The sequence below is a fragment of the Hetaerina americana genome, unplaced genomic scaffold (genome assembly GCF_022747635.1).
Source record: "Hetaerina americana unplaced genomic scaffold, ioHetAmer1.1.p SCAF_1, whole genome shotgun sequence".
Lineage (NCBI taxonomy): Eukaryota > Metazoa > Arthropoda > Insecta > Odonata > Calopterygidae > Hetaerina > Hetaerina americana.
In genome coordinates this window covers 64,262,921-64,275,605 of record NW_027286069.1, presented here as the reverse complement: position 1 = coordinate 64,275,605, position 12,685 = coordinate 64,262,921, and the positions used below count along the sequence as shown (strand labels likewise).

Sequence of the window (12,685 nt, the reverse complement as noted above, 5' to 3'; positions counted from 1 at the left end):
GATTGACTCTGATCCATATGCTTGATACATGGGGTATGTACATTGAAATCTAGGATCCAATGAATTTTGTAGGGAAAGTTAAAAGTTACAGGACATGTAACTGTAAAAGTTAATTTCTCAGAGGCATAGGTCATTGTTTAATAATTACCTTGAACGTACCTATGGTCGTGAAGCAATGAAAACGGGGTAGCCGAGACCTTTAACTTGATTGATACTAAGTTGAAAAGGGGGGGGAATAAAACAAAGTTACAAGTAAGGGGTAGGATAGGGAGCACAAACTAGGTCACTTGGGTATGTTCCCCATCCCATCCCTTACTTGTAACTTTGTTTTATTCCCCCACCCCCTTTTCAACCTTTTGCCAGTCCAGTTTATGGTCTCAGCTACCCCATTTCATGTCATAACCTATTTAAAATTTTAATGCCTTTACCAATGTCTCTCATCAGATAATTATAATCCAAATAATATAGTCAACTTCCAAAAATCATGTAAAAATAGATTTACACAATTGATTATCCTAATAATTATTCCTAACACAGGATATTGCCAGACTTTTCAGTAGTAGTTACAGGATTATCGATATAGGTTGTTGATGGCCAATTGTAGCAATATCAAGAATTACGGTGTAGTCTACCTACAAGGAAAAAGACAGTAGAATCATCAGCTTAGAACAAATCTTCTTCAGCCATGTAGAGATATAACCTCAAACTCCCCATGTTCAAAATAATTAAGTTAACATCAATGTCTTAAGTCTTATTTCTACCCCAGTTGATTATTCTCTCTACTTTTGCAGTCAAATGAAGGTGATACAAACAAGTCTAAATTGTGCTTTGTATCATTATTTCAAACTTTATAGAAAATATGAGCGTAATTTGTATTCTACACTATAAATATTGGTACATTTATTGCTGACACTATATGACTGCAATATCGTGACTCTTTGAGTATAGTACATTACCAGGTAAAGGCCTTGCTTTTAGAAAATGTACCACTCCAGATCTCATCATTGGCATGTCCTCACCTGTCAGAATGAAATTATATTGTAGCAATAAAATACTCTATTAATCTGGGCATCAATTTATGTATATACGTGTTAATCAGCCAAATAAAACATACATAATTTTAATCCACATGCAAGAGAGTCCATAACAAGGAAAGCAGATAGCAGTTAATTTTGAAATTGTGAAGTAAAAGGGAAGAGCTAATATGATACTAATAGTTGATAAAGTTATAGATGGTTGCAAATATTAATCTTATTTTCATGATTTTCCTACCTCCTGCTCGTGCACGTCCTAAATTAAATGGACAAGGATTGCACCGTTGGTGAATAGGATCAACACAAGGACGTGTATGTAGTTTAGCATCAGAAATGACGAGTAGTCCAGCATCCTACACCAGAGAGAGAATCAATGATAAGAAAGGGATATGGTTTTAGTTCACTATTTTGTTAGTAAAAGAATCAACACACAAAGAGCCACACAAAAATAAGTTAACTCCATTCCAATATAGAGAAAAGGAGAGGAGTGAGTGGTTTATGAAATATGATTAGATTTACAGGGAGATATTATTAAAGCAATGGTGAATGTTTTTACTATATGGTATTGGCTACCATTGAGGCCTATTTTCAAGTGCATATCTCACACAAAATACATACGTATCTATTGTGGACAATAGAATATGACACAAATTTTTTGGTTTTTCTTTTATCTCAGTTGGTTACCTACTATTTTTCTCTGTTTTGCTCACCATTCAATGTATGAAGAGGTAATTGGATATGATCAAATTGTTATATTTAACAGTGAAAGTACATGAAGAAGAAACTTTGAATATTTAGCAGTTAAGTGCTCCCATGAAATGGCTTGATTGAGATGATTCCTCTGCCATTAAATTTCTCTCATCATTATTATTGTTATGCTATTTCTCAGTGAACAAATACATACATACTTACACATCTCTATCTCATTGTAAGCACAGTGTAAGAATTAAATATGTAACATGTTTTGTTGATTAATATTAGTAGGGAAAAATTAAAGAAGCAGTAAAAGTTAATGAAAATTTCATTTATGTTATTTCAGAACAGGATGCAACTTTCCGGTATTTCATTAGCCTTTGAGCTAATCAATTAGCTTAGGAATGATGGACGGCAGGTATTTATCTTAAATTACACCCCTACAAACTGGAGTTTATGAAACAATTAATGAAAACTTTATGAAGGGAACAACTTGTGGATACCCACACCCAATCCAATCCTTGAAACACTTTTCCCATTCTACTTCATTTCCTATAAGTGTTTTTATTCCGAGCCATACACCATTGGGCGACTTTCAGGTAGGCACCATGGCTTGAAGTATTAATGTCTCCATTTTGGTCAATAAAATAGTTTGAAATCTTCTTACTAATTGTCGTGAGCAGAAAATTTGTTCCATTTGTGCTCAAGTGAACTAACCTGAAATATACTCATGAAGTAGGAGAACTCAGAAATTTTCATCCAGCAAGGGATGGTGCTCGAGTATGATTTTACCCTGTAAAACTTTGTAATGCGATATAAAATGAAAAATGGAATAGACTTAAATACCAGTGCCTCTGCATGGTATTCATTTATACCTCCTTTATCAAATGTGTAAGTGCTATTAATTGATTGTATGTAAGAAAATGGGTATGCCAATTAAGTTTTTTGAAAATTGGAATAAATGCTGAGTAATAAAAATTTTTAATGATGGCAATTTTTGGCTTACTTAATCTTTTGAGCATATTCTTCTAGGTAAAATATTATTTATGTTGAGTTAAGTTCATATTTTTAGCTATTTAATTTTTTCCTGTGATACAACAATGGTGGGGATATTTTTTGTCCAAAGAGTATGGAAATATTAAAATCTCCTATGCCATAATACCAAATTTTAAGGGTAGTTATTTCTCTCATAGGCTTTTAAAATTCGAATCCTATCTATCCTTTCTAAAAATTTGGTGTTTAAAAATTATTGAAAAATTTGGAGGATTTAGAGAAGTAGATAGTTCCTTCATGTTTCTTGAAATGATGAAACTTAAAGAAGAGTAATTTATTGTGTTACTCTAAATGAAAGGGTTAGTTTGTTATTACCATAAAATGATAGACCAAACTCACCTCCTTCTTCATTGAGCCCAAAGTTAATATGAATTGCATTAAGGAGTTGAACGCAAAAGTAAAAAGGAATAATTTGCATGAATTATGAGGCAAAAATAATTGCTAATTGAGTTAAAGGAGACATATACCATCTTCAGAACGAAAAATATCTAAAAACGAAGGCTTATCTTCCCAATTTTGCTGATTCAAGACCTGTAGAGTGGATCCATAGGTACTCAATCAGTGGGATTATATTTTATATATAAGCATTCATTGCTTATTGACATGTAAAACTCAAAATATGACATATTTTGTTAATCAATTATTATCAATAAGTAATTGCATTGAGTAATGTCTTGCTCAATGAAATATCATTGATATGTCAGTTTGTGTGCACAGGATGGGTTGAAATCCCAAAACACATTCAAGACAGAAAATAATTTAAAGTAAATTTTGAATTTCTTGAATGAAAAATTAATATTTTTGGACTTGGTGGAGATTTAGGGTTTTCTCCAGCGAGAAAACAATCATGCATGCAATTTTAACCAAGTTCATGAAGTGGAGAAATTTGAGAAAACATATACATATATTCTATTAACTGTAAAAGACTCTTTAAAAGTCAAGTATAATTAAGCATGACTAAGCTCATGACCACAGAGACCAATCATTGAATACCAAATCTACAAAATCATTTTGTTATGCTACAGTTGATATCATTAGTCACATGTTCCTTTTTAACAGCAAAACAGAATTAATTTTTTTATTTAAAAACCCAATGAAGTTTCCATAAATGATAATTGATTTTCTAATTACATGCTAATTATAATGCTTTTTTAAACTCTTATTGATGCAATATCCAATGCATTTAATATCAATATAATAAATCTTGTCTATCTTGCAATTCATTGTAATATAAGTTGTTGTTTATCAGACACTGTTTCTGGCTTCATTTGGTAGAATTTTTCCATCATGAGGAACAAGAGAAAAAACCCTGCACTTCCACATTTACAACATCCAAGAGTGAAGTAGAAATTGCATAACAGCCAAAAATAGGCACTCTGAGAAATTAATCAATACAACATACAAGAGGTAGAAACACATTTTGCAAGAAATGAGATATTCAGGACTGCTCTATACAAGAACAATGGACCTAACTGGCAAAGCCACCCTTTCTTAGTTAGAGTATCTCTTAATATCCAACAGCAAGTTTCCAGAAAGAAAGTTAATGCTACCTTTTATAATTGGTATACTTTAAAAGACATTCTGTGATCAAGCAAATAAAAATAGAAATAAAGAAACAAAGCAGGGTTTTTGAACTCATCTGTGATGATTGCAGTGCCATATATAAGGGGCAGACTAGGGAGGACTTTTAACAAATTGAGTGATTTCACACCAAAAATCTTACATGTGGACGGTGAAGAAGCAAAGTTAGATGCATTAGAAGAGCGTGAAACATTATTCTGTGCAAATTCCAAACAATTTTGTCCGGTAAACACTGCCCTACCTTTCACAATTCCCTCTTTTACACTTCCCAAATTCCAATATTATTCCCTTTCCTCTGCTTGCACTAACAAAACTCCCATGCAGTTTCCCTAGCCTCCCCCACAAATGAAAGCCTTTGCCCTTTTACTTTCCCCCTCCATTCTCTTCCTTCCTGGTTCCCCTGTCTGCGCCGCACCAATCCCTTTCCAACCCACCCCAAAGACATTCTCCCCTTGTACTCCCTCCTCCACTACTTGAAAATGTATATTGTGCAAAGACACAATGTTTTTTCACATGATGTTGCTGCATGGTAGTGAAACCATGTCCATGTAATAAATCTGGAATGCGGACTCAGAGAATTATTTTTCCTGTTCCTCACATATGAACCATTAAAAACTTTTTTCTTCCTCAAATTGAATAACCGATTGCCCAATAACTCAACTGAAAAAAATTCAATCTAGGTTAAGCCAAAACATTTGAATCAAATGAGTCTGTGAGTCACCTAGTACAATTCTAGAAAATCCTTAATCCAAGCAAAATTTTAGTGATCTTCAGGTAAGCAGGTGGAAAGTACCTGATAACTAAATTCCTAAAACAGAAGTGGTTCCTATATCACTACAATAATTAGGCAATATTTTGCACATTAAGAATTTTCATTCATTTTATAATTTAAGGACTGTAGTAAATATTCAAAGGTAATCATGCAAAGTATAGCATGAGCATTACAATGAGTGTACAGTAAATGATAGTTCATATCATTCAATCAACACTTTGCATGCCATAGTTTCTTTGAAATACACATTTTAAAATCATGCATGATCATAACTCACAACAATTATGATGGCTTTCATTAGGCCATCATTGCATGAGAAGTTCAATGCATATTTCAGCTTTTGTTACCATTCCTTTAGTCTGATAGTTTTGAGGCCAATTCAAGTAATTCCTATCCAGTTCTCACATAGTTATGCTTTGAAATGTATAGATATAAAATTCAGGGCACTTGAAAAACCAGCATCCTGATTACATGTAAATGCGTAGTGACTCAGCTAAGGAATAATTAATAACACTGCCAATGTGCCAAGGGATGACCAAGTTACTAAATGCTGAGTCAGTCATAATGACCAAAAACTGGTACAAGAATAATAATATTTTTTAATTGTACTCATAAAAATGTACCATCAAACCATCAACTACAATTTTTCATATTAAAATCATGACTGAAGTTGAGTAATTAGTTTGGCAAAATGTGTGAATTTTGTGAAAACACAATGGTAAAGAATGTGTAAATATTAGTTAGGTATTACCAATATCTGAAATATAGTTAATAGGTATTTAATATACCACTGTATTTCAAATATGCAAGGAAACAAGGTCAATCCAATTTGTATGTAATTAAAAAAAAAATTCAAAAGAATAAGACGTTTGAACACCAAAGCACTATCTTTTTTTAAGGATCTAAATATATGTCTTTACTTTTTACTATGCTAATTTAACTTAACATTTCATTGGCCAATTTCTCTGAAAGTAATTATATAGTAAAGCAATATTGACAAGACTATCTTTAGATCCATTCGCTAATACATATATTCAACCTAAAGAAGTATTGTCATATGACATAAACAGAAATGTTGTTTCATCATGGGAAAAATTTTGAATATCTAGTAAATTTTACCTGCCAATACACTACAAGGCCTTGTCTCCATTGTGAGATCAGTCATGACAATGACACCAAAGTCCTAGAACAGACAAAAATCAACATATTGCATGCATTACTACCCAATTACTTTTCACAATATTTTGTATCAAATTCCCAAGCGGACTTTCCCATCTTATTTTCATGCACATTAATTTTTTTCTCTCTTTTGTTAGGACATTTTTTATCTCTTAGTCAACATACAAGAGAGTGAGAAATAGTTATTGGGAAAGCAATTTTAAAAAATATCATTTACTCACATCAAATGCTTTTATGGCATCAACATATTTAGAATAAGGTCCAATCATCATAAAACTTCTTTTTGCTCTTTGTTGTTGTACTTCTGTGTTATTTTCAGACAAATTTCCAGTGTTTTCAGAGTTCTGAATTTCTTCCTTTTGCTGTGTTTCCACTCCAACTAATGGTTGAGGAATCTCTGTGACAGCTTTATTTTCCTCTCTCTCTAAATTTGCAGAGGATGTAAAATAAATTATTAGCTAGATGAGACATATTGTGACAGGTATTTGCACATCAGTAGTTTATTGTAGGTATGAAAGCCCTAACTTTTGCTGTAATAGAATAAAAAAGTCTCTAATGAAGCCTGATTTTGAGCAAACAGCAACTGCCTTGTCAGTGAAATATTAAAAAACTGAGACACATTGAGATATTTTTTATTTATTTAAACATCACTTTTAGTGTCACATTATTTTATCAGTCGTGACTGTAAAATCATGGCTTTCTCTTTCATAAATGCCTTTGTATTTTCCTTACACTGCCCTCCTGTCTTTTGATTTATCTTAGTGTTTTATGAACCCCTCATAAAACAGATACATAACTTGAAAATTATATGACATATTGAAGGCTACTACCCTATAATTTCTTCATTCCTGTCTTCCTAAACTTTTCACTTGGACACTTTTTGCAAAATTCCTTCATGACCTTTTCTATATGCTTTGAAATGGTCTCCCAACTATCTTTATAGCTGATAAATGGTCAAAAAAGGGGGTCCTTAATCCTACCATGCGTGGATGAGCGGCACCAGCGCACATTTTTGATTACACAGCATTCTTATAACATTTACCTCAGAATTAATTTCAATGCAACAATATCAGAATGTAAAAATCATTCGCCTCAACTCACCTCAGGATCCTGGTCAAGGCAAATGATTTTTACACTCTGAAATTGTTCCATTGAAATGCATCATAGCGGATGACTCCATTAAAAGTTACTACTCCGGTATCTCTAGCAGTTTCTGGAGTTTCTCAGAATTTGTTTGATTGAGTCTATTCATTTAAAGTTATAAAGAATGGATTTATATTTACAGTTATGGTTTATCAATCATGATTCAAGAGATGTATGTCGATATTAACAGCATTACCAGTGGAATTGTATGTACCCAAGCAAAATTCATTACCAATAGATTCTTTCCGAATGGTGAAATATCCATCTCTATATTTTTTTCATTTGATATGGAAAAATATTTCTCTATCACAAGTTTCATTGAAACAAGATAGTTGTAATTAAGTATAAATGAAAAAAAAATAGAAGTACAAAATAAATTAAGAAAAAACAAAAATATCAGCAAAACCTCCATTGCACTTTTACATACAAGGTTGTTTAAAAATTACAGAAAAAAGCAAAGTACATAGAAAAAACATTGTATTAAATAGGATCAATTTGATGAATCATGGCTTATGGCATTCTTGAATTTTGAAATAGAAAATGAGAAAATATCTATATGTTGTTATAATTGGTTTGAGTCTCATGATTTTCAATAATGGCATATGAAAATGGAAATTTTTGGACAAATAAGGAATATAACATGTATTAGGTATTTGTTATTCTGAAGTGCATACAATTATAGAAAGAAGTAAAGGGCAATATTTTTTGTTAAGTAACAAACGATATAAAAACATTTAGCCTACAACTTTCCTTTGGGTAGCTAGTTAGAATAAATCAAGTAGAGTTCTGAAATTATCCCAACTAATACCAAGAGAAGAGAAGCCAAACCTACATAATACCATTCAAAGAACTCTGTCTTGTACTCATTATATCCTAATAAGTTGGAATATACATCAGAATAAGGCGACCACACTGGGGACCAATATTCAAGTGTGAGCTTGACAAGAGAGCAAAACAGAGTTCTAAAACAACTTATGTCCAGAAAATCTTTAGTAACACGAAAATAAAATCCAAAATAGCCATTCACAAATGCGCTGTGTATGTAAGATGTAAGCATTCACAAATGTACAATGAATATGTCCTTTAAAATTTAAACAGTGGTCAAAAACTACACCAAGTCTGTATATAAACCTGTCACCATTCTTTCTTTTAGTTCTAGAGATATTAAATAAACTGTAGCACAAAGTGCATATTCCAAATTAATGTGATGCTCAGGTGCTTTGATTTTTTAACATTAGAAGGGTTACATTAAAGTATCAAAGTGTCGAAAAATTTAAGAATTACATACTTTTCTCACAGTATTCCCAGTCATCAGCTTGTCTTGGTGGGCTCATTGCATCAATTTGATACTGTTCAAGACTTTGAAAGATGGATTCCTTATCAACATTGTTTCGTTTGCCCAAAAAGCTTACACTTTTGTCCACTGCTGTAACTGCACATAAAGACATAGGGGAAGCCATAATTTTAAATTTTGATTCTGATCCAGGATAAAGAGTTGTGTCTGACCATTCTGTTTGCACCTAGAAAGAAATTGTCTTTAGAATTTCATTCACAATAATACTAAAATATTAAAATTGGGTGACAAAGATTTTCAATTCAAATTAAGTTAGAGTTACATACCTCATTTGCAAAGCATTTTTCAATATTCAAAGTATGGCTAGTTGCTATAGTCTCTCCATCATCCCTTATATAATATACCAGTAAATTGCTAGTGGGAGACATCTTAGGTGATATGTGAAGTTTCAAATTAAATTTATCCATGAATTTTTTGTTACTTGATGAGGAATTGCTTGGGATTTCATTTTTGCCCAACAAATTGGGGAATTCATTTAAATCTCTCTGATGCCTTTGGGTAAATTGATGAACTTTATGTCCATATTGAACTATATCACCTCTAGACTTGACCTGCAATTGGAAAAAATGAGATTGTTACAAAACAATTTATTAAACAAATGAGAGGAAAGTTAAGGGTGAAATTTAAACTTATCAGCTAAGTGATTGATCAAGGGAGGTGAACCTGCACTGCTATTGGGAGCATATGAGTGATTGAGTGCGATTCACAAAGGTCTAACACGCCTGAGCAATTGAGTGATTGCGTGTTTATGTTAAGTCCTTCCTGTTTTGTTACATCCGTTTTATAATTTTGCATTCCTCAGGGTGATTGATCACTGGCATAGGAGAGATCCTTGTAAACCCTGAGTGTGTGGGTAAATACGATTCACGAAAGTGACTGTTATTCCTTAACACACCCAAGTGATTGAGAGATTGTGTTTGTTTTATATATATATATATATATATATATATATATATATATATATATATATATATATATATATATATATGTATGTATGTATGTATGTGGGTCGCGGTAGTCCAGTGGGTAGAGTGTTGGACTGCTGACCGGAGGGTCCCGGGTTCGATTCCCAGGCAAGGCACTGCAGCTCCACCCAAGCTATGTGATTTTTCGGGTACCAGGTCTTCCTGGGAAACCATAACCGGCACAGGGAAAGGAACTGGCCCCTCTACCCTGATGTGTGAATTTCACAGTGTTACTTCTCTACCAGGAGAAACAGACTTGGAGCCATTTCTTGAGAGCTCTACATGCTGATTTCATTCACTTAGATATGATTCAATCCATTTGAAGGAAGTGCCTCTTATACCATAATGTTTGTTTATATAAGAGTAGCTGATGATTTACGCTGTCAAAAGCTTTAGTGAAATAAAAAAATAACCCCTAAGTTTCAGTTCAATTATCCAATCCTAAAGGTATTTGATTCACCATGTGATATGTGGCTGTTGCAGGGGACCTTGTTTTTCTAAATTCATGTTGAGATGTGGATAATAGGTTATATGTTTCAACATATGATACTAGGCGATGATAGAAAACCATTTCAAATATTTTCCCCTACTGGTTCAACAGGGATATTGGTCTATAAGAATTCATTGTCATTTTTCAACCTTTGCCTTTGTATACTGGCACTATTTTCGCTGATTTAAGAGGGCATGGGAAAATGCCAATTTTTAGGATTCATCAATTAAGAATAACAGCTGATCTTTCATTGCATAAAATGACCTTTTTATGACTATCCCTGGGATACCATCTAATCCAGGACTAAATTTGTTTGGGAATTTATTGATGATGTTGGTCAGTTCCATGGTTGAACGCGGCATAGATATAATGGATTGCATGAGTTAGGAATATGAGAATAATTAGCTGAATTGACTGACAACTGGGATTTAGATGGAATAGGTAGAAATCATTCAGAATGGAGGCCATTTTAGAGCAATCTGGAATAGAATTTACAGCAGAGTCATGCAGTTGAAGATCTTGTTGTAAATTATATGGACCCTTGCATTTGTTAATAATTTTCCTGATATCTCTAGATTTATTGCCTGCATTGGTAAGTCTATGGTTGTTGAAAGATTTTTTTGGCATACTCAAAGTTTTGGCGATAACTTTTCCTGAATACTGAATATTCCTGATGGTCAGCTAGATTTGATTTTCTTTTGTAATACACAGCTTCATCTTTCATTTTCTTTGAAAGCCAGCAAATTTCATTAGAGACCCACTGACTTTTGTAATTAACAGATGAGCTATTGTTTTTTGTATGCTTCAGGACAAGGGGAAAACAGATTTTAAAATAATGTAGATAGGTGGAATAGAAATATTCAAAGCTTTTGTGTAAGGGCTTCAAGGAAAACAAATCAGACCACGCATGGGAATTTAATTAGTCACAAAAGGCGATCATATCCTGATCAGAGAAATACCTTTTGTAGTATTTTTTCACTTTAGTTGGATTTTGACACAGCAATTGTAGAAAGAAGTGAGTAGTGATCTGATAGGTGTGCATTAATGGTATTTGTTTGCACAAGTTCAAGGTCAATATTAGTTAATACATTATCTAAAATGGTTTGAGAACTAGCACTGTCTAGTAGGTTCACTGTTGGTAGCATGTTAAACGACATTAGTAAATCCATGAATTCCTTTTTAGCTTTAGAATCGCCGATAAAATTACAATTAAAGTCACCTGTAATTATTATGGTAGGGATTGGCCTTTGGATTATTTTCAAGAGTTTCGTTAGTTTGGTCAAGACAATGCAAAATTCACTCTTAAGCGAATGATAAATAGACAGTTTGTGTACTGATTGGCAAAAAGCACTAGTTATAACATACCTAGGCACATGAATAGTGTCAAGTTCACTTGCATTCAACCAATGTTTGTTGACACAGATCACATGGGGTTTGTACTTGTTTACTAGGACCTCAAGGTCCTGTAATTTATTGCGTATGCACTGAATGTTTATGCAGAACTTTGAATAACAGGTTATCCTTCCAGTGTTGGTTGCAGGCATGACTTCAAAAAAGAAAAATTACCCACAAACACATCTTTTGGCTAAAAAGAGGGGTTACTGAGGGTTTCATGAATATCTTGCCGTATGGATAACCGAAATGATGTATAATTTCCACGAGTTACCTTAAGTTGCACAATTTCTAATTCAGTGGAAATATCAATCTCTAGGATTTTGTCTTTCACATAGTTTATCAAACTGTTAACTCATAAGTAATTTAACTAAGTTAACTAATAAGTAAAGTAAAAGTTAAGTGATGATAAAAGTCAGCCAAAGGATTACAATCAAAGCTGAGTGAGTCAGAAAATCAGCATGATAGGTTTGGGATAAGAATCAATGTAAACAAACAAAGGTAATTTGGTAATGGCAAAATTAGTAAGGATACATGAAAAATTGTTTTCAGCAAAGAAGCTCACCTTAAAAGGAGTGAGTTAACTTCAGGGAGATTGAGTAAAAATACTAAGACAGAATTAGTGATAACTTTGATATGGAGCATGGTTTAGAAACTTGGTGAATGAAGCAAGGTGATAGGCATAGATTGGAGCCTTTTATAATTTGGGTGTGGCGAAGGATGAAAAAAGTGAATTGGACAGAAAGGTAATGGAAAGAAGTAGCATCAGGGATAATGAAGTAGACAAGAGGGTTTTCGACAGAAATCTAAAGGAGGCAGAAAATGTGGATGTAGAACTACTTGAATGCCAATGGCATGTTAAAGACTGCCAGAGGGGAAGAAAGTAGATGAAGTAGGAGAAGGAAAAGAAAATCCACATTAGACAGAATGGAGGCAACATGTATGCAGAATGCAAGAAGTGTTCATTGTAGCGAAGGGAGTCAGGATGTATCTTCTGAAGAGTAGATAAGGTCAGTATGGGTCCATCTT

General features: G+C 33.2%; 1 protein-coding gene across 4 annotated transcripts in view; it reads right to left on the bottom strand.

The window, feature by feature from the left end:
* LOC139692447 (alpha-1-inhibitor 3-like) overlaps positions 1-12,685 on the bottom strand; it is a 90,052-nt gene that overhangs the window by 36,908 nt on the left and 40,459 nt on the right. For 2 of the 4 annotated variants that reach the window (XM_071590676.1, XM_071590652.1), the window contains exons 10-14: positions 9,076-9,360; positions 8,744-8,975; positions 6,534-6,736; positions 1,273-1,387; positions 957-1,019 (exon numbers count right to left, since the gene is read on the bottom strand). In XM_071590676.1, the coding sequence (XP_071446777.1) occupies positions 957-1,019; positions 1,273-1,387; positions 6,534-6,736; positions 8,744-8,975; positions 9,076-9,360 (898 nt within the window). Of the gene's footprint in view, positions 1-956; positions 1,020-1,272; positions 1,388-6,252; positions 6,317-6,533; positions 6,737-8,743; positions 8,976-9,075; positions 9,361-12,685 lie in introns of all 4 variants that reach the window. The other 2 variants (XM_071590669.1, XM_071590662.1) reach the window with 2 other exon arrangements.